Raw genomic sequence first — 21762 nt, 5'->3', positions numbered from 1 at the left:
GATTTTAAAAAAAAAATAGGCTGGAGGTTGGGCTTATCCAGAGACCAATATACGTATAATGAGTTAGAAACTAGCTTAAATATATCTTCTCTTCAAGACTGTCGAAATAAATCCGACCTTCTAGCCCTATTTAAAATTCTCAACTCACTCTTTGATACGCCTTAACTACTGAGCTCAATAAAATTAAATATTCCAACTAGAACCTCAGACAAAACTTACTCTTTCATACCGATAACCATAGAACTATGGTTTTTATTTTCCTATGCCCAGAATTAGGGTACTGGTAGGTCTGCCAACAAACATACTAGTCTTGATTTCTTTGATAACAAGTTGTCTTCTTTCATACGATCACTGAATCAAACTCAATTATAAACACCTCTCTCCCGCTTCCACTCCCACCTAGTCTACTATATACCATTGTGTCTTTCTACTTTCCTTTATAATAATTTTCTATGCATAAATATGTCCTTTAAAATGCCCATTGGGCATATACATAAATAAATCAAATAAATAAATATTGTCAAACTACACTGTGTTTAATTCAAATGCAAAGTCTTATGCTCCACTGGGTGCGGAAAGGGAAATGATGGTGATTAACATAATTAAAACCAGTAAAATAAAATATGTAGGTAGTTTTTATTTTGTATACAAATAACTTTAATAAAATTTGTAAAACGAATAAAATATTTGGCTCAGAGAGGTAATAGCTTTGCATTTAAACATTACTATGGTTGTAGTTGGATGCTGATTTGCTAGTAAAAATATGATCAGAAAAATCTTAGCGTCAAAAAGTAGGACAAGAACAAATAAATACACGGAAATAAAAATATATAAATGTTTTATTCAATATGAACATATACATCAAATTATAGATTGAAAAAGCGATTATTTAACATTACAAAGAGGAAAACAATATTGAAAAAATGAAAAACACAATCGCATTTCATTTGAAAGCGAATAGTTAAAGTACATGCAGTATTTTTTTTCAATTGAATCGTAACTTCTACTCCTCAATTCAACTTAATTTACGCAAGAATTGAGGTGTTTTTCAAAAGTAGTTCACTGTCCTAAGTATTGATAAGAAAAATTGGAATATATAGTATATTCGATGACCAAAAATTCTCCACGCTTAAAAGAAATAAAAATATACTAAATAATTTTTACAAAATCATATTGAGACCACGAGAGAATGCTCATACATTGCTTATTTTGTGCGAATATTTTATACATTGAAATAACAACAAATTTATAAATTAATAGTACCGATAAAATAAATCTCATTCCTCAATTTGTAAACCAACAAAGGCACGCAATTCAATTTTCAATACGATTACAGAAGGGTGATTTTTTCTACATTCATTTTAAATTAAAATTAAGTTATTACAGTCCAACTAGGTTACAACACATTGCTTGATATTCGATTTTATGGTTTTCTCCATACATTTATTCACTTTTATAACGAGGTACCTCTCGGGCATACTAAACAAAATATTGTCAACAAAGAGGATGTTCAGTGCTACGGGAATTTGGATATAAAAAATGTTTACTTACATGCGGTAAAAATTAGAGCATTTAATTGTGCAGCGAAGGTTCTCAAAAATGAATAAAAATACATTTTGATAAAAATGAACTACTTTAAAACGCCACAGGTTCTGATCAACAGCTGTTTAGAACAACCGATCAATTGTGTCGTGATAGATTTCCGGTTTCCGGGGAGCCAACGACAACTTGTGACGTCACGGGCGGAATAATTTCAAAATATCAAAACTTAAAAAGTCATAGGGATGATAATACAATACATGAACATAAAAATTTTTGGCCTAGTTTGATAGTCTATCAACAGTTTTTTTTTTAAAACCACTGAGCTTCCTCATTGCGCAAAAAGCCTCAAATTGTTTAATAACATTTTCAAAATAAGAACCTAAGTAATAAAATCCAAACAGGCCGCAAACTTGAAGGACCGATGCTATCGGGTCCTAGGATCGGATCAAGTTTATGACAAGTCTAAGAACCTAATTGGTGTTTTCACCGACAACAATAAAAAAGATCACACATATGCTTGAAGCTGCATGTAAAAAATCCAAGCTTTGGGAACTCCGAAAATACTGGCTCGGGACCTCATTACAATTTGCAACTTCTTTCCTAGTTTGAGAATGACACGCTTGTTTCGGGGATTTTTTTTACAATGTTTTTCAGATTTTTTAATTTTCTATGCAGGGCCCCTCTAGATACTCCATGTGATGAATATGTTTGTAAGTGTTTATTATTAATTTGATGGTTCAGTATGTATTATATCGCGGGGTAATGACTGCAAATAGTTAACTTCGAAATCAGCATTTTCGAGTTAACTTGCGAAAACACATTTTTGTTTCCTCCCCTATGAATGCTACAAATAGACAAGTCTTGCGTTCAAATCATTATAATATGATTCGAATGCAATACGACTCGTCTATTTGTAGGATTTATGGAGGAAGATACAAAGATGTGGTAGTAATTACCCCATGATGACAATATAATGGCAATTATATTGGCAAAAAAAAAAAAACTGACATAACGAGTAATGTCAACACGAACAGTAAGCCGATCCCATTTTTCCCAACATAACCGTGTGGACTGTATTTAAAAAACGTGTTCCTTTGTGGTCCACAATAGTAATAAGAACAAATAACAAAATTATTAAGATTTGCTGCAATTAGCAAACAACTAACACAGTGCCCTTTTCATCATTAGGAAAAGAAAACAAGAACAACATACTATGGAAAACATTAAAGCTAATAAACAAAGTAATTTTAATACAAAGAATCAATCAAACTTTATGGATTAGTTATGAAATGGGCATCCTCGAGAACAGTTTTTGTTTCAAACTTTCGAAATACTAAATCGAGAAGTTTGATTTATACTGCTCATTATTTGTATAAAATTATTTTGTTTATCTATAGACAAATATCTACATACGCATTGACAGTATTTTTAAATCAACGAGTTTATGCGTCGGCAGCGGTCCGGGCGAGATTTGAACAGGGGTCGGTGCGGAGTTACGTGTTGAGACGGTCGAGGACTTTGCGGTACGACTCTTCCAAGGCCTTGTACTGCCCGGTGAGGCGCTGGAAGCCCTCCTCCACCCCGGCCATGGACACGGCGGCTGCGTATTCCTCGGGCTTCAGGACCTTCTGCAGTTTTTTCATCTCGTTTTTCTTTTTCTGTAAATCGATACGACTTGTGTTTATCGAATAAAAAATAATTACAATAAAATTGAGATTGGCAGTCTGAAAATTTATTCGACATATATTTATTAAATTCTTATATCTGTTCAATTTTGTAAAATAACATTGCTGAATTCTCTACATAAATTCTATGATAGGAGGAATTATGAGGACGAAGGTGGATGCGCACAAGCACAAGCATATAATTATGTTTTCAAATATCGTTTTAGCTCTTCTGTAAAATTAATTTTTCATACTTTTACCTAATGTAGATTTCCTCCCAATGTAGATTTATTATTATAGACAATTTACACAGCGGCATTTTTGTTATTTTTAATATTATATATTCAACAATTATTTCATTTATTTTCCCATAAACATAGTTACTATAAAACATTAATATCAAAAGTCAAATATAATGGTAAGCTGTGCATAATCGTTTATTGGGACGATTCACCCCTGGTCACAACACACTACTAAATTCCATTTACAGGCATTTACTAATATTGACATGCATACTTTAATATTTTTACTATTCATAATTTCCACTGCTTGTCAAAAAAGTCATTTTCAATATAAGTTATAATTTTTAATGAAAATTAAAAATTGAAATGATTATTTTTAAATTTAACTTTTTGTACATAATGTTATTTGTACATTGGCAGGCTTATTGCCAAATGACAATTTCTTCCAACCAACCAATAAAATAATAGTTTTATTTTTTAATTCAAGTTACAGAACATATTCAATAGAAATAAAGATTAAAAAGCTAAAAATATATAAAAACAGAAATAAACTTATTTGTTTATAAATTACTATAAATCAAAACTATTACTCAATGGGAAAAAGGAAAAAAAGAGGAAAGGATAAGAGATTAAGGAAGAGAAATGAGATGTTTCTTCAGACATAATTTAAAGAGATACTATAGTAACATCTATGATGGTGGATGGGAAATGATTCCACAGTCGAACCATATGGACACTATATGAGTAAGAGAAGAAGGAGAAATTGTGGATGTGTATTAAGAGAGTAGCCTTGAGAATTAGAACGAAGAAGTAAACCATGAACTGATAAGCGTTGAAGTTTTTCACGCAGGTATTACAGGGTGTTCTTTAAACCCTGTCACATCCGAAACCACGATGATCAGTATGAGCAAGAAGACATATTGGTACATTAAAATAAATTTTTAGAATGACTAAAATCTTAAAAAATAAAATATAGAAAAAAAACAAATGGTTTATTACTTCTGCAGGGGAGAAACGAGGAGGGGGGAGTATGATACACCGCCAACCGCACGGCCGCACCCCCCTCACTTCTCTCCTGCAGAAGTAAGCAACCATTTGTTTTTTTACCAATATTTAATTTTACAAATTTTCTTCGTTCTAAATATTTTTTTAAATATGCTAATATGTCTTCTTGCCCATACTGATCATCGTGGTTTTGGATGTGGCAGGGTTTAAAGAACATTCTGTATATGAGCGTTATTATAACAAAGAAAATGAAATATTTTCCACATAAGTTGAATAAATAAGATTCGATTGTAATATTAGTGGAAGGGGTCAAAAAGTAATAATGTATTATCTTCTAGGCAATCGGAATAATAAATGAAAATAATATTGAAGTGTTAGATTATAACATATGACGCTGATAACAAAGTATTAAGTACCTACGAATATTCATTTCTACTGATAACAAATTATACAACCCATTCCACCATTTCCCCGTAGAGGTGGGCAGAGAGGATAGAACGCTACACCACTTCTTCTTTGCATACAGATCTCTATTTCATACCTAATTTCTTTACTCAAATATATTACTTTATTTTCATGAATGTTTTATGAATACATATTAATATAAGCAATAAATTAGTCTATAATAATGGGATTCGGATATATGTATATATATTTTAACTGTTCTTTGTCAAAAAAGCTTGTAAAATAAATTCCTCGACATGGTATTTCCCAGTGAGGAATACATAATAACACAATCATTTACATTTTGTAGTAGTGCTGTGGACTCGCAGTTCAAAAGTCTGAGGTTTTAATCTAACTCTACCACAAGTTGATTCTCATTTTTTCAGCACAAGTTATTTATGGCTTTTAGGAAATAGTCTGAAAATTTAAATATTTGGGTTTAAAAAAAATATTATAACCGATAAATGTTAGTACTAATAATAAATGTTAAATGTTTAAAATTTGTTATTTTCTAGATCTCATTTAACGCCGTTTCATTTAGCACTGGAACTTGTTGAGAGGGGTTTTACAGTTACAGAATATGCGAGCAGTATTTACTTATTTATAAACGCCCAGAGGGCTCTTACAATATTTAGTTAAAAAATAAATAAAGCACATAGCAATTGACATAAAATAGAATCATAATTATTTCACTAATATGTTAATAATTATAAAAAGAAATAGGAAATAAAGTAAAGATGAATAGAAATCAAAAAGAAGAGAATTCAGGGGATGGCCATTCAATGGAAAGGATAACTAATTTAATTGCGGCAGGAGTGGTGAATATGACGATAGATTTACCAAAGTTGAGGTTTTTTATACACTGATAAGTGCGGTTTGTTTACCTCGTAAAAGAAACAGATATAAATACCTGGAAGGGTGCATTGAGTCGGTTCTTGATGTCCAGTCGGTAGTTCTGGTATTGGGCGGAATCCGACGTGTTCGTGTACTTTAGCCTGAGGATCTCGTACACACGGCGCGCCTGTTTACTGTTTATCTTGAACTTGCTCTGCGCTTGGCTCGCCATCTCCTTACTGAACCTGGCATATGATAACAATCCATTTTAAGATCAATTGACTATTTTTTTAGTTTCGTTTGGGCGGATAAAAACCACCGGTCTGTGTGAGAAACAGAACCAGAACATCGGATGACTGTTTTCCACTCCGTCCTTTTCCCTCGGGTATAAATATTGTAAAAGGAAGCGAAGTAAAAATTAGTCAGCCTCTTGGTGTACTGGTTACTGCGTTTGCCTGCCACGTGTTCGCAGAATCCGGTTCCGCAGGATCAATGTGAAATCTTTTCTCTCGTTACCTTGCTCAATGCTGAGCATTGCGGTCTTCGATGACACCAGGAGCGAGGTGTATGATACGTCTGCATTCCTCCCGGTTCTGGGCCAAATTGAGGGTAGTGTTCAGTGAGGACTCCGTTAATTCCTTTACTTGATCAGTCCGTTTTGTAGGAGACAGCCCTCTTGGTATCTTACCTTCAATTGTTCCTGTTACAATGTGAAATATTTATCAAATGCAGCAATATTTTATAGCCCCTGGACTAGCGGCCGGTCCAGGGTTCTGGTTCTATTTTGCACACAGAACTGTGCTCTTCATACGGGAACTTATTATATACCGTAACACTATTGGAATATAAATACCAAGTATGGACTCCAAGTACTTCGCTAAAGACATCGAGCTACTGGAAAAAGTACAAAGATGTGCTATGAAAATCCCCTAATTACTCAAAAGGATGGCCTACCACGAAAGCACTAGGTTACATCATCGCAAGAACGACGGAAGAGAGTTTACAACAGTTTGAAGACCAGAAGGATTTTGAATTTAACAATGCATTTCTTTCGATTGTTGAGCAGTATTATTGACAATTCAAGCTTTAACTTTTGTGTCCCGGATAATTACCTACACAACATTAAGGCTGTAGTCTGGTAAAACGAATGCAAAATTAGGAAATCATACAATTTTGCCATTTTAAAACAAATGTTTTTTTTTAATCGCGCTATAATAAAATAATAAAAAAACATAAATTAGATAAAAACAATAATTTTTAGTACAAGAGAAGGCATAATTTTACATAGAAATAAAGGGAATTGTCACAAAAATGTATGTGATTTAAAATGCTTGTATTTCTTTTCAAAAACAATAAATTAAAATTTCGCTTCAGCTACTTTCATGTTCAATTTATTATCTTCAAATTATTACAACTAATTTTAGTTCAATACTTAGTCTTTATTGAGATCCCAGATACCTAAGTTCAGTCTAAATTTGAAATGGCGTAATCTGCCGGACTAAAAGTAATTATATTTTAGTTACATAAAATTTTTAAGTATACTTTTTAACAGAAATACCTATAAAAAATAATTGTTTTTATCTAATTTGTTTTTTAATTTTTTTTTATTACGCGATTTAAAAAAAACATTTGTTTTAAAATGGCAAATTCCTAATTTTGCGTTCGTTTTACCAGACTACAGCCTTAATATAGACTGTTCCACAGACCGACCCGCCGATGGCTATGCCTGTTGGAAGGGCTATCTATATTTTGCACAATATTTCTTTGGACAATGTCATTTTTCAAGTCTCTGAGGGAGTTCGTTACAAGATTCTCTTAATTCTTTAGCATATTATTCTCAAGATATTATGTATAGTTTTATATAAACCTAATTTTGTTAACTTTTTGATTCTATTATTTCTATATATATTAATTAAGGTACTTTATTTTGTAATGTACATATATATGAATAAATAAAATTGAAATTTTAAAGAAACTAAATGATTAATATGATTGCCCCCTCCACGGAGATATATCAATTAAATTCCAACACCAATTAAGGGGTCATAACTGGAAGCTTTATTGTCATCAATCCCACATTAATCCCAAGAATTACTTGCTTTCCACCCGGTGGCAATTATTTTTAGTATACAAGGAAACTTTGTAAATATTTAAGTTAGTTTGTTTGAAAATGTCCTAACAAGACGAAACGCGTCACAATATACCCTTTGTATATTTTATAAAAAATAAAGTAGAATTATAATCTAATAAACTTGTTTTATTTCGGATACATTAGCAAATTAAATACATATAGAATTCGCATTTTGCGAGGTTTACAGAAGAGCAAAAACAAAGCTTAATATATTTTTTTAAGAGGCTATCAGATATTGTAGAATTGCCAAACATGTGTCTATTAAAATACGATACATTTGTTTGGGACCGTCGATAAGTAACAAAATAATAATATTGTAAATACAGTATTAGTTAGCTAGAGACTAATCCCGGTGTGTTACAGTAATATAGAGTGGAATAAGAAGAGTATTATGGCACTCACCCGTTGACTATATTGTTGCGGTGGTAGGAGGGAAGGTGCTCACAGTTCTGGACGTCCACGTAATCTCGGATCCTCTGGAAGTCCTCGGAAGGATCCTCCACTGTGATGTCCACTACGCTGCTCTGCGGGATGTAGTGGGAGTACACGGCCTATACAAGAAAGAAATATAAATCATACATTCAAGGAGTGGATTTTCCAAACTTTTGTGGCTTCCATTGTTAATTACACTGAATTTTGCAGTAAAACCTCGTTTTTACATTCCTCAATTTTACGTTTTCCCGCTTTTTACGCCGAAATGTTTAGGTCCCATTTTTTTCCATACATTCTCATTCAAATATCCCCCCAATCAACATTTTAACAATACGAAACACTATTTATATATATCCCCAATTATGTCAATTTTTATAATTTTTCTTCAGTTTTTCATTTCCTCACTTGAGCGTTTTCCTCGGTTTAACACTTTTTTTTTGTTGCTCCCTTGAAAAACGTAAAACGGGGGTTTTACTGTTTTTTTAACACCCGTCTTAAAAAGGGGGGTTGAGCAATGTGTACTAGCTACACATCACTGAGAAGGGGAATTAATAAGATAGATTCTCTTTCCGACCTGCAGGAGCTGCGCCCCTAGCCCCATGCGCTGGAAGGGAGGCAGAACGAGGGCCTGCGAGATGCGCGGCCGTGTGTGGAAGGGGTAGGCGTAGTAGCGATACACCGTGCACATGCCAGCCACACCTCGTCGCACCTGACCGTCGCTCCCCGTGTACCGCTCGTATCTGCAATCATCGCATTTAGAATGTCATCGAGCACTTTCCTATTGCGATATTTGACATTTCAAAATAAGTGCCCAAAAATGCTTTAGCTTTAGCTAGGAACAAATTCTCAGTGGATAACGTAAAGACTAGCGAGGACTCACAGGATGAAGAATGTCCACTGGTCGTCGTCGACATCGATGAAGGAGGCGGCGTCCACGTACCACAGGAGGAAGGTCTGCAGGCGAGTGTGGAAGGCGAGGAAGCCGGGAGTGCTGGTTTCACAATAATACACCTCGAACTTTCTCTCGGGAACACCTTCTGTAGTAATTTAACCAGCGTGTACACATTTTGATAAACATAAAAAATAATTATAATTTTTTTCTTCTCAAATAATTAAGTGCATAAAATAGGCAAACAAGACATACTGCGGGGATGGCTACTAGGTAGCACATAGTAAAGTATTAAAACATTTAAAATATATTTACACTAAGAAAAAAAAAAGGAATTAATCCATGTAGATGCACGAGAGCTCTTACCCAGTCGGAGGTGACAGAAATAAATGATATTGTGCATTGATATGTATAAATAAACAGAGTAACTATGGATGCTATTACTTATATATAGTAATTGTCCAGTGTTCACTTGACTTCCTAGTGGAGACTCGAGGTGGTATACTATTTCCCTGGATGTCGTCAATTTGATATACGCGCTTGTCAGTAATTTGTCATCAGTGATTAGGATGTTTTGATCATTTACTATCGGCCCCGTGGTGAAGTGGTCAGGGAGGTTTGCCTACTACGCAAGAGGTCTCGGGTTCGATCGAAAAAGCTATTTTTCACTAGAATGATTCATAGTCCCTGGACTGGCATCCAAAGCGTGAGACTGATTACAGTAGCAAATGATCCAAATTATGATGCATTTGGAATATCTATACAGTATTTTGTGCACCATCAGGGGTGGACAAAAGTATGATCGTGATGATGAAGAATAAAAGCAGTCCAATCTTTTACCATATTCTTTAAAAAACATTCGGTTAGTTGATTTGTATACAAATATAAATATTAAAATGAATTATATTACCGTTTGGAAGAGAAAAAGAGTGAACCAGTGTTCCGTAAGGTACGAAGGTATCTTCCTTGGCCAGACTCTTGACGAAGTCTTCCGAGTTGGTTATGAAGTTGGGGGCGAGAACCTCCGACAACTTCCCTGCTATATCGTCCGGCTTCACACCGTCGAACTGGGCGGGGTCCACCTTAAAAGAAACAATACACGTCAAAATAATACATTTTAATAATAAAAAATACTCTGAAACCTTTTTCACACGAGGAATATGTTACACACAGCACCATATAAATAAGGGCATACTAAAAAATAACAATAGTGGTAGGTTTTCTTGTGTAAAAATAAATAACTGTCTAATATATACTGTATCATAATTATTTTTTTTAAATATGATGACAAAATATTTTTAAAATTGTAACAAAGATTATTCACTATCAAGAATGGCATTACACAACTATGTATTCAGAACATTTACCCGAGGGCAGCCATCGAGTCAAAAACACTAGTCCAGTACTAACAGTACATTTACTTCGTTGTACTTTCTTGAAGAAATCATCAAAGGTTTTTAAATGGTTGACTAGTTTATTTATTTATTTGTTTGATTAAATACACAATACAACACGACTGCCAATTACATTAAACGTATATTTTATTTATTTGTTCTTTTACAATTTACGTATTACTATTTTTACAATTAAGATAATTTTCCCTCACCGGGGTGTCCCGAGCCGAGAGAGATATTTTGTATGATTAGTATATACATATATTTTAGTTGGCCTCGTGGTGTAATGGTCAGCCCGTTTGCCTACCATGCAAGAGGTCTCGGGTTCGATTCCTGACACGATTGATATAAAATATTTATTTAAAAGGGTTTTTTAAACTAGAATTCTACGCCCAGCCTCCGAACAGGCTCTCTCCTCTCTCTCCTTCCTTTCTTTCCCCTTTCTCCAACTTAAGCTTAAAATTAAAAAATATGTGTTTAATTGTTGTAAACATTGAGTTAGTAAAGTCACTATATAGCTTCAAAAGATAATCAATTTGAAGCATTGTTCAATACACATTATTATATTCAACGCTTTGTTCTAACCAAAATATATTTAAACGCCACAAACTCTCGTGATTTTATAACTGTGCTTCTGTTAAAACTGTTCAAATATGTTTATATGTGAAGATCAAGTGCCGAAATTTAACTTTTTATTATGGAACAATTTGTGTATAATATAAGGCTACCTATCTACGATCATTTAAAAATATAAAGGACACTTTTTTTCCTGTTTCACGTAAAATTACTTAAATATCAAAAGTAATACACAAGTTTATCTGACATCTTAATCAAAGTAAAATAATAATAATCAGAAATTTTAAGCGGGAAACATGCGTCTAATAATAACAAACAAAATTGACAAGAAGCAGATAGATCCCTTGGTACGATCATTAAAAATGTAACATCAAGCCTGGCGGCCCTTGTTCGAGCTCATAGAAGGAGATGATAGCTGCACGGGAAAAAGGCTCCCGATAGCGGCTGAAGCTTTTCGAGTCGTCGCTAGGGCTACACGCGGCGCTCGAATAAGAAAAACCAGTACAAGTGTTTTTATGAAGTTTTTATCTGTTGGTTTTTTATGTTTATTTGGGCTAGGAGTCTCGACTTTGTAATCTAATGAGCTGCACCTTTGATAAAAATGGTTAATTATGTCACTTGTCGGGCAGACGTTAGAATATCGAGACTCTAGCCACAAATATGTATAGGATTGTGAGGTACTAGGCCTCACCAAATCCTACTAAAACGTGTGTCACCTTTTTAATCAGTATGTAGGATCTTTTCCCGTGTTATCTACGCATTGATTAAGACACGGGGATGATGCATACATACTTAATTCATATGTGAAATATATACCGAGGGAGTTATTTAGCTTCAAAGTTATAATGTAAAGATAAAATATAAAAATGTCCCGCCAATGAGAGGGCGCGCTACGATTTAATCCGGGGCAGCCCGACCCCTTCTCACTCTCTCTTGCGGCTTATGTATGCTGTCTCGCACCCTGTCCGACCGCGACACAGTACAAATGAGTTGATAAAACCTGTATGTTTTTTGTAAATAATAAAATAAATAAATAGTGTGTATAAATTAAGACTAAAAATGTTTTATTGGAATTACGCCCTATTCGCCTTCGACTCCGCCGCCTGCCCTTTTGGAGGATATCACTGCCGACCCGCCATCCTCATCTACAGTTCAACTATACACACGGCGAGGTGTCGTGTATAATATTGTTTATTAGTTAAAGTATAACTAGGTGATCAAATTTTATTTGTACAACTATCTAAATAAATACATTACATTACAATGCTCCTTCTGGCCCGCAAACTTGCGATACCGAGCATACCAAAAAGGAACAATGATGAGAACTGCAATGGGTAGTATCCATACTCTCCCATGTACAGGTGACGTTGAGTGACAGAGTAAAAACAGAACAAAGAAATGGATTCATATTTTTTCATATCTTTTGCACAAAAACTGAATTATTTGATTGCGACACTTCGGGCCTTGTGACAATAATATTTTAGGGGGCATATTTTACCTTTTCTGTGTAGCTTATTCCTAAATATGTTTGTAGCGAAGCCGCTGTGTAGTAAAGGCGTATGTGTAAGTCCGTATATCCAAATATATTCTCACTGTCCCCGAATACTTGATGACACATTTCCGGGCCGAAGGAAGTACTGTCATCTTCTAAATCTTCCGGAGAACGGACTGAAACGAACAAAAATAATATATTACTTCGTTAGAGAAGCGACAAAAGATCGAGTACCCCGTGAAGTCAGAATCGAACGATAAATGAGATCGCTTACCTAGTTTGAATTCTAGTACGGTATTTGCATCAACGACCAAATGGGAAAGGGCGTCCATCCTAAAATATAAAAATTAAATAAAATTCTTATGTTATTCTGGCACATTCGCGAAGACTTGAATGAAAAAAGAATCCGTAAAATTGCCGCCAAAATATTCGACGTTTGTAATCTCAATTCGGAGAAAATAAAGATAAATCAATTTATTTATTACATGTTGGAAGACATGATCAGTCGGTTTCTTCTTGTTGTCAATGTAAAAATGTGTAATAAAAAGCACTAAATTTAATAATTCAGTTTTTGCGAAAACAAAACGCGAACGTTGCGAACATTGCAAATTACAACAAAAAATCAAAGACAACGTTTTTAAAAATAATTATTTGGGAGTAAAAATTGACAGCTGCTTTATTTGGGGTTGCCATAATATATTTATGAAAAAGTGCTACACTTTATGTGCAGGTTTTTAGTGTGACTTTTCTTCATTCAAATGTAGGTATTTCATATTTTTTTCCTAGAGCGGAGATTTTTTTTACAAAATATAGATATTATTACTATAAGCGTGTTTCTATCGTTTGGCTTTTTTGATAAATTGTTTCTCATGGAAGCAAAGACCATCAAAAAACTCAAAAAACACTTAGTTTTTTTTTGCCGTCTTTGGACGTACGGTACCTATTCAAATATGATCTTAATTTTGAAAAAAAAACAGGAAAGGTACCGACAGGTAGCTGCGACCCATCGCGCAGTGACGTTCTAGTGAAATTCGACCTAATATAAAACTAAAAAATAAGGAATCGGTTTTTTAAACTATTATTTAAAAATTATTTCCATTTCACTAAAAATAATTATCTCGATGGTTCGAAAAATCTTTAAGGGTGTGATTTTTTTAATTTCATCCCGTGAAACGTAGACATTTTTTATTTGATCCAAAATGTTTGTTTATTCTAATCTTTTTGGTTTGAGCTATTATTCTACATAAAAACAACGCAGACTGAGAAATTAATTTCTATTTTTCTAGATTTAATAAAGTTTTACTCCGTTTTCTTTAATGATTCATTATAATTATTATCACGCAGTAGACAACCTTGTTTTTCATGTGCTTCTTTCCTTATTCAGTAAAAAATATTGTTTTAACGTGTTGAAAATTAAAGCACTACTTGTTCAATAATTTTAAAATTGTAAATCCAAAATTTTTATAAAATTATACTCTCCACACTTCCCATTATTTTTCCCTATGGTGATTGAATCGAATAAAAACAAAATATACAGAGGCATTATGATTCTTCACAATTCTTAATAATCGACGATCAGCTTTCCTTGCTGTTTCAATAATACCCCGATCTCTATAACAGATAGTCAAATTCGCAACTTAGGTGTTATGATTGATACGAAACGAATGTTTAATATTCATATTAAATCAGTCCTGAAAAAACATACAAAATGGTCGGACTTATTATGCGAGTATCGAAACCATTTAAACATGCAGAGACATATGAAAAACTCTACAAAACAGCCAGAATAGTTGGTCCCCAGCTAGAATACTGGACTCTTATTTGGTCACCTTACTATAATGTAAGTATTAATAGACTAGAAAGTATCCAACAATTTTTTTTAAGCAGGTCGGATACCGGTTAAACATTAACTTCTCTAATCATGCTGAAAGTATGTAGTACCATGGAATAAACTCTCTTAAAAATCGAAGAATATTGTTAGACCAGTTATTTTTATTCAAATTAATAAATAATAAAATTGACTCTCCTAACCTACTTGGAAGACTTCTATTCCGTGTGCCATCTAGACTGACAAGACAAAATCTCTTGTTTTGTACTGGAAACGCGTCAACAAACTATTTTAAACAATCCACAGTACCTAAAATATGCGACCAATTTAACAATATATTTGCCGAGGCTGATATTTTTTGTGACAATGTAAATATAGGGCAAAAATTTTAGAAATTTTTAGAGAAGCAGATATTTAACTTTGTTATTATATACATATTTTTTCATTTTGTTTCTTTCACATTTATTATATTGATCATAATTTAAATTATTGGATTAAGTGTAAACATTTCTTTCAGTGTGTGCATAGGTTTCTTACACTAATATACAAATAAATTGGCAATATTTTTGTACACACTGTTTGTTTAACAAGTAAAATGAATAAATAAATAATTTATTCATGTTACGTCTCAAAATGTACACAATGAGTTCTTGAATAAGTATAAGGGTTTGTGTATCTGGGAAGCTTGTTTACAATAAATGAAAGAGCAGAAGAGACACAACCGAAGGGCATATATGACAACATGTATGAATGTGGAATAAGCAAGGAATGCACGTCAGAAAAGACACGTGTGGTGGTTTATCCTCTCTGCCAACTCCTACGGGGAAATGGCGTGATGGTAGTAGTAGCTTCTAAAATTATATCACATAAAAAAACCGTTATTACTATACGGAAGTCTATGGGTTCGTTTGTCTATGATTCTCATTGCCTGGTTTGTTTGTGGTGCGTTGCGCGTTTTACTGTTTAGTGACATTGGGAATTGTGACGTTTGAAATAAAAATACGCATTTTTTAGCTACTTTAACATTAAAATAATTTTTATCATATTGTCAAAGCATGGAATAGATTCCACTTATTCGTTGATCAGTTATTAATTTATTATTTAAACTTTTTTATTTTAAATTAACACTTCGCAGCCCTAAGTTTCAAAATGAGCTTTTCTTTTGGAACTCCTCAAACTACTGCGGGGTTGACATTTGGAACCGCTGCACAAGCTTCAGGTATTTAAAATGCCTATTTAGATTTAGAATTTTAAATGTTTTTAAAAGCGAATCCGTTAGTTCGAAATTCTGATAGCGATTTTATAGGTTATATCCATTGGCATCACGACCCTATCTATTGAAACCTTAGGTTGTCAATAGTTTGCGCGCGCATTTGTGATCGAGATTGAAACATTAGAAACTATTTATTTTATTTGAAAATTACAATAGGAAGGTCAATGGCTTTATCTGATGATTTTTCTCTTCGCATTTCTACATTATCTTAATTTCCCTATCTGCTTAATGCATGCGTTCACCTTCTATTCTATATTCGCCTTCACAGGCAAGATGATAAATATTACATTTCATATTCAGATTGGGGACTATAAAATAATACAGTCAGTGAAAATCACCATTTTTATAAATAATTCTTATTAGCTTTGCGAAAAATCAAACCCAGGACCTAGGGCATGGTAGTAATCCTTATCCAAACCCAGTGGTGCATAACGTCCCGCATTGTTAAATCAAATTTAGCGTAGCTCGATTACCTGTTACAGGAAGGTAAGATGAGCAGTTTTTCTCTTCAGGTACCGGTTCTTCAGAAATACTTCAGTGGAAAACCACCTTTATAAACAAATGTTTCATGTCAACCTTTCCGGGAACTGAACCCGGAACCTCAAGTATGGTAGGCGAATGCGAATGTTTAATAACTCATTCATAAAACAATAATTATTACAATTTTATTTATTCATTTATATGTACATTACAAAATAGGGTACCTTAACTCATACATATAGAAATAATGAAAATAAAAAGTCTGTAAAATTAGGTATGTATATATAAATAACACGTAGGTATGCATAATATCTTGCGAATAATATTTTGTTAAAAAAGTAAGAGAATCTTGTAATGAAAAACTCCCATAGAGACGCGAAAAATGTCAATGTCAAAAGTAATATTGTTCAATATAGAGATAGCCCTTCCAACAGGCTTAACTATTGGCCGGTTGGTCCTTTATATTGGAATGTGGAACAGTCTATGTCGACGCTGTCTAAGGTAATTATCCGGAACATAAAAGCTAATGCTCCGCATAATTTCAGGGTTGTCTATAATACCGCGCAGCAATCGAAAGAAATATGCAGTCAAATACACATTCCTTCTGGTCTTCAAACTGCTGTAACTGAGCATACCCTGGAGAAACTCAGTGGGATAAAGCTATGGATAATATCCGCACTCCTTCATGTAGAGAAACTGAAGAAATTTCTTCTGAACCCTCTCCACCATAAGAGAGTACTTCAACTCATATGGTTCCCAAATAATCGAGCCACTCTCAAGTCTACTTCCACACAAAGATTCAGATTTAGACAGCTTTCAATACTTGGGAGCTCACATAACTGAGGATGGAAGCATGCACAGCACAAAGAGCTCGCAACCCGCCTAGGAATTGCTGGAGCAACTTTTAACATGGTGCGTGTTGTCTGGAACTCTAGTCTATACTCGATTGCCGAAATGAAATGCCGATTATTAAACTCTTGTCTAATGCCAGTACTCCTATATGGGTGCAAATCTTGGCACCTTACCAAAGCTCAGAACACCAAACTTCTTAGTTTTGAGAGTAAGTGCTTGAGGAGAATATTAGGCATAAGGTGGTTCGATTTTATAACCAACGTCCAAGTCCGAGAATAGACGCTGCAGCCTCCTACCGAGCGTCTTAAAGAAGGACCCCTGGAGGTGGACTTGGCTCGGACAAATGCTACGCATGCCTCAGGAGAACCTAAACCCGAGTTGCCTCTTAGATAGTGTTGAATAAAAAAAAAATCGTAAATATAGAATAGAATAAGACTGCCATTGTTAAAAGAAACAGAACAATTAAAAAATGTATGAAGAGATGCCCGAATGTATGAAGAATGAAAATAGTTTGAACGAATTTAAAAAGAAATGTTATGTTTACTGTAAGATGATGCAAATAGATATGTAATTGAAGTAAGTGTAAATATTAGTTTATATACTAATTGTAATATAAACTAACTTAAGAAATCAATAAAATAAAATAAATGTTTGACAACTTTTTGATTTTATTTATTTATTTTTCCAGATAAACCTACTGGGTTCTCATTCGGTTCTCCCGGTGGGGCTGCAGCTCCAAATCCAGCGCCCGCATTCGGGGCATCCCCAAGCCCTTCGGGTTTCTCTTTTGGGGCACCGAACACAACTGCTCCTACAGCGTCTCCATTTGGCAGCGGTCTCAGCTTTGGGGCTCCAGCGGGCGCCGCTCCCGCCCCCGCCACCTCCGGCTTCAGCTTTACATCACCTCCAGCCAATCCGAACCAGTCCCCGTTTGCGGTGACTTCCCCCGCTCAACCTGCTGTTCCTTCTAATGTCGCCTCACCGGGAAGTTTCGTGCAACCTGTCTCTTTGAGTTCATTTTCTTTTGCAAATAAACCAACAACTACTGCTTCAACTATCAACTGGGGAGGGGGTTCCGGTGGTTTGACATTTGGCCAGAGTGCAACTTCACCTCCTTCTGCATCTTCGAGTTTTGGTGTGCCAGTAGCAACTTTGGCTCCAGCTCCCGCTTTTAGTTTTAGTTCGGCTCCTCCGGCATTTGGTCAAACATCAGTTCCTGCGGTAGCTCTCCCTGCTGCACCGCTCTCTGCTGCTACACCAAACCTAAGCTTCAGTCAGACCCCCGTCATCTCAAACCCTATTTCCTTCGGTCAAACCTCCGCTCCCACAAATACCGCTGCTCCTCTGTCTTTTGGTTTGCCTTCTGTTTCAACCGCAGCACCTTCGTTAAGTTTTGGATCTACTCCGACTTCTGTTGGATTATCATTTGGACAACCGGTAGTTTCAACTGCTGCGCCTTCCAAAGGATTTTCTCTGGGAGCGGTCCAGCAGTCAGCGCCAGCTGCCAATACAGGCCTAAGCTTGCCAACGCCAGTTCAACCACCAGTATCAGCTCAGCCTGCTAGTGCCCCTACCTCTACAACCGCTGGTTTTGGCTCTAAACCCTTTGCCGGTGGTTTTTTGGCACCTAGTACCGCCACCCCTTCTGCATCTAGTACCGCTCTGCCTCCTGCAACCTCAGCAATTACTACAGCACCTAGCACTACAGCATTTTCTGGATTTCAATTGCCAATCTCTTCCCAGCCGCCTGCACAGAAACCTCCAATTGCGGGTATTGCCTCCTTGGCATCCACAGTAGCCAGTAGTCTTCCCTCAGCTCCAGCCCCGACGGCGACCACCTTAACAGTTCCCCCCACTACTTCCGCTCCACCTCTCAGTACTGTAATAACCAGTTCCCTGCCTACCATCACTGGGTTTCAGCTACCTAGTAGCACATCTACAACTGCTGCGGCTACACTCACTACTAGCGCAACTACCAGTACAGCTTCGGCTCCATCTGCTATACAGTCAATGAACTTTGCTCAACTGGAAGAGAGTATCAATAAATGGAGTTTGGAGTTAGAAGACTCTGAAAAAGTTTTTATTAATCAAGCAACTCAGATTAATGCTTGGGATAAGCTGCTAATCGCAAATGGTGATAAGATTGTCGAACTTAATGAAATGTTACAAAATGCCCGAGCAGAGCAACAGAGCTTAGATCATGAAATGGATTTTATTATTGGGCAACAGAGAGAGTTAGAGGAACTACTAATTCCACTAGAAAAGGAATTGGGAAATGTAACAATCACAGATCCCGATAGAGAACAAACATACCAACTAGCTGATAGTGTCGACACCCAATTGAAACAGATGTCTGAAGATTTAAAGGAAATTATTGAGCATCTTAATGAGTCACATCGAAGTGATGATACTAACGATCCTATTGTGCAGATTGGCAAGATTCTAAATGCTCACATGTCATCCATGCAATGGATAGATTCTTCTACTGCACAGATTTCCAGTAAGTTGGAGCAACTATCCGCTATGCATAACATTGTGAGAAGAGATAATGAGAGATCTTTTTATCTCACATATAATTAATGTTAACCATTCTTAAATATGTGCCAAGGTTTTCACGGTCACTGTTATCAATATGTTTCTTTTTTGGGGGAAACTGTGTATGTTGAATTTGTTCCGACGTTTCGGCTCCTGCAATGGTAGCCGAAACGTCAGAACAAATCCAACACACACGGTTTCACCCAAAAAAGAAACATTTTGTTAACCATTCTTATTTTATTATTTCTTCCAACATTGTTTGTATCTTGTATTTTCTTTATAAATAAATTTAATGGAAAAGAAAGCGTTTTATTGAATTAATGAATTGACAAAGTTTTGGGTAAGTACAACTACAACAAAGAAAGAAATAGAAATTTAATGTCTAGTCAGGACTCAGGACGGGTTTCTTTATCTTGTGACACATTGGGTACTGCATTTAATATATCAGTTAATGTTATATTTTCAAGAAATACCAGTTAAATTACATTTTACGAAACGCTTGCATATCGCTGAATTGACAAAGCCCTCGAAACTTGTTCTTGCTAGTGAAGAGCTATCATCAACAAAGGAAAGTTCTATTGTCACACTTCAATGCCACCCTCGAAAAGGTAACGACCAAAGGATGCGTTCAGGGATCCTGGAGCTTCTGGAATTACATCTTAGATGATGTAATTCAGAAAGACTTGTGGTGGGGGAGTCGAACTAAAAGCATTTGCGGACGACCTTCTCTTGACTGCCGTGGCAGAAAATACAACAGAACTTGAGAGGATGACAGACAATGCGCTGATGATTGTCACAATATGGGGCTCAAAAGCCAAACTACAATTTGCCGATGTTTATAACTAGAAGAAAGGACCGCCAGCGAGCCATTCATATGCACGGAGTCCAGTTGAACTATGTGGACCACATTAAGGTTTTGGGTCTTACCATAGATCGCAACCTGAATTGGTCCAAACACGTTGACAGTGGTGGTAAAAAAGCCGCAGGCATTACAAATAAACTCGTGAGAGCCGCCAAGTCTACATGGGTTATGTCGCTGGAGGTTATGAAGCAAATGTACAAAGGCGCTTTAGAGCCTCTGATCCCGTAAGCCTCAAGCGTGTGAGTGGACGCAGACAACAACAAATAGCCATCAGGTCATGTGAGGGATACAGAACAATCTCCTTAGTATCAGCACAAGTCTTAAGTGGATTCATGCCACTCGATCTGAGGATCAGGGAGCTTGCAGAGGGATGAGGTGAAGAAGAACCTCACCTTGCAAGACTTGCCGCAGGACAGATTTTATCAGGAAGTGGAAGCCTATTTCTCACTTCCTCATCCAGCGGAGCGCTACCCTATAGATCATGGCTACGATGATCAGGTTCTGCCTGAGATGGCGCGGGAAGAGTTGAGGATCTTCACAGATGGCAGTCTCTTAGACGGCAAAGTTGGTGCTGCTTTTGCACCCTATGATGGCGTCAGAGAGCTGCCGTTGAAAAGTTGAAACTTGGTGATTTCTGCTCCGTTTTTCAGGTGGAACTGTTTGCGATCAGAGAAGCCCTGGTCTATGTTTTGAAGAAGCCACCAAACAAATGGGAGAAAATAACGATTGTGACAGATTGCAAATCTGGCGTTCATGCAATAACTGACGGTCAACCCTAATGTAATGGACATCAGATCAGATATCCAGAAGCTACGATGCAGACATCAAGACGTGTTCTTCGGCTGGATAAGGGGACACTGCGGAATATATGGCAATGAAAAGGCTCGGGAGGCGACGCTCAAGAAGACAGCCCCCGATTTCGTCGATTTCCCACTCAGCTTTGCCGAAAGGAAAATTAGAAGCAGGACCCTTCAACTCTGGAACGATCGTTATTTGAGTAAACTTACCGGAGGTATTACTAAAATGTTTTTCCCTATAATTTTCTATACCTTTGATTTTAGGAGTGAAAAGTGGACGCTGAAACTCCTCAAGATGTCCCTCACCTGTCATTGATGCATTGCCCCCCTTTTAGCTTTTAAAGGCAACCGCTGGAGGCGCGATGCAGAAGCCTGGGTGAAGATTTTAGCGACATCCCATCGGTGATATGAAATAAATAACTCAGACGAGAGGAAGTATCATACATGGTCAATATAGTGCAGGAAATTGGTAAAATAAACCGAAGTAGGG

At 35.9% G+C, this 21762-nt stretch overlaps 2 protein-coding genes across 2 annotated transcripts; one reads left to right on the top strand and one right to left on the bottom strand.

Annotated features, from left to right (window-relative positions):
• Positions 1 to 823: 823 nt before the first annotated feature.
• Hat1 (histone acetyltransferase 1) lies at positions 824 to 13349 on the bottom strand. Its single transcript, XM_088225181.1, has 9 exons — positions 13131 to 13349; positions 12920 to 12978; positions 12652 to 12821; positions 10094 to 10265; positions 9175 to 9331; positions 8869 to 9034; positions 8265 to 8413; positions 5808 to 5976; positions 824 to 3200 (listed from the first exon to the last, which is right to left on the bottom strand). The coding sequence occupies exons 1-9, from the start codon at positions 13142 to 13144 to the stop codon at positions 3036 to 3038; spliced, it is 1221 nt and encodes a 406-aa protein (XP_088081307.1). The 5' UTR covers positions 13145 to 13349; the 3' UTR covers positions 824 to 3035.
• A 2056-nt stretch (positions 13350 to 15405) lies between these two features.
• Positions 15406 to 19917, top strand: Nup62 (nucleoporin 62). Its single transcript, XM_088225180.1, has 2 exons — positions 15406 to 15692; positions 17767 to 19917. Exons 1-2 carry the CDS (start codon positions 15623 to 15625, stop codon positions 19656 to 19658), a joined length of 1962 nt encoding a protein of 653 aa, XP_088081306.1. The 5' UTR covers positions 15406 to 15622; the 3' UTR covers positions 19659 to 19917.
• The last annotated feature ends 1845 nt before the right edge of the window (positions 19918 to 21762 follow it).

Source organism: Micrasema longulum, unplaced genomic scaffold (genome assembly GCF_059751315.1).
Source record: "Micrasema longulum isolate JH-2025_06_02 unplaced genomic scaffold, ASM5975131v1 h1tg000334l, whole genome shotgun sequence".
Taxonomy (NCBI): Eukaryota; Metazoa; Arthropoda; class Insecta; order Trichoptera; family Brachycentridae; genus Micrasema; species Micrasema longulum.
This window is presented reverse-complemented; position numbering and strand designations above follow the sequence as displayed.

Bases quoted from the DNA above. Each gene is read 5' to 3' on its own strand.
- Hat1 (XM_088225181.1), bottom strand. The intron at 9,035-9,174 runs GTGAGTCCTCGC...CGATGATTGCAG, and splicing joins CAGTGGACATTCTTCATCCT to ATACGAGCGGTACACGGGGA. The intron at 8,414-8,868 runs GTCGGAAAGAGA...TTTCTTGTATAG, and splicing joins TAGGGGCGCAGCTCCTGCAG to GCCGTGTACTCCCACTACAT.
- Nup62 (XM_088225180.1), top strand. From the start codon at position 15,623: ATGAGCTTTTCTTTTGGAACTCCTCAAACTACTGCGGGGTTGACATTT. The intron at 15,693-17,766 runs GTATTTAAAATG...TTATTTTTCCAG, and splicing joins AACCGCTGCACAAGCTTCAG to ATAAACCTACTGGGTTCTCA.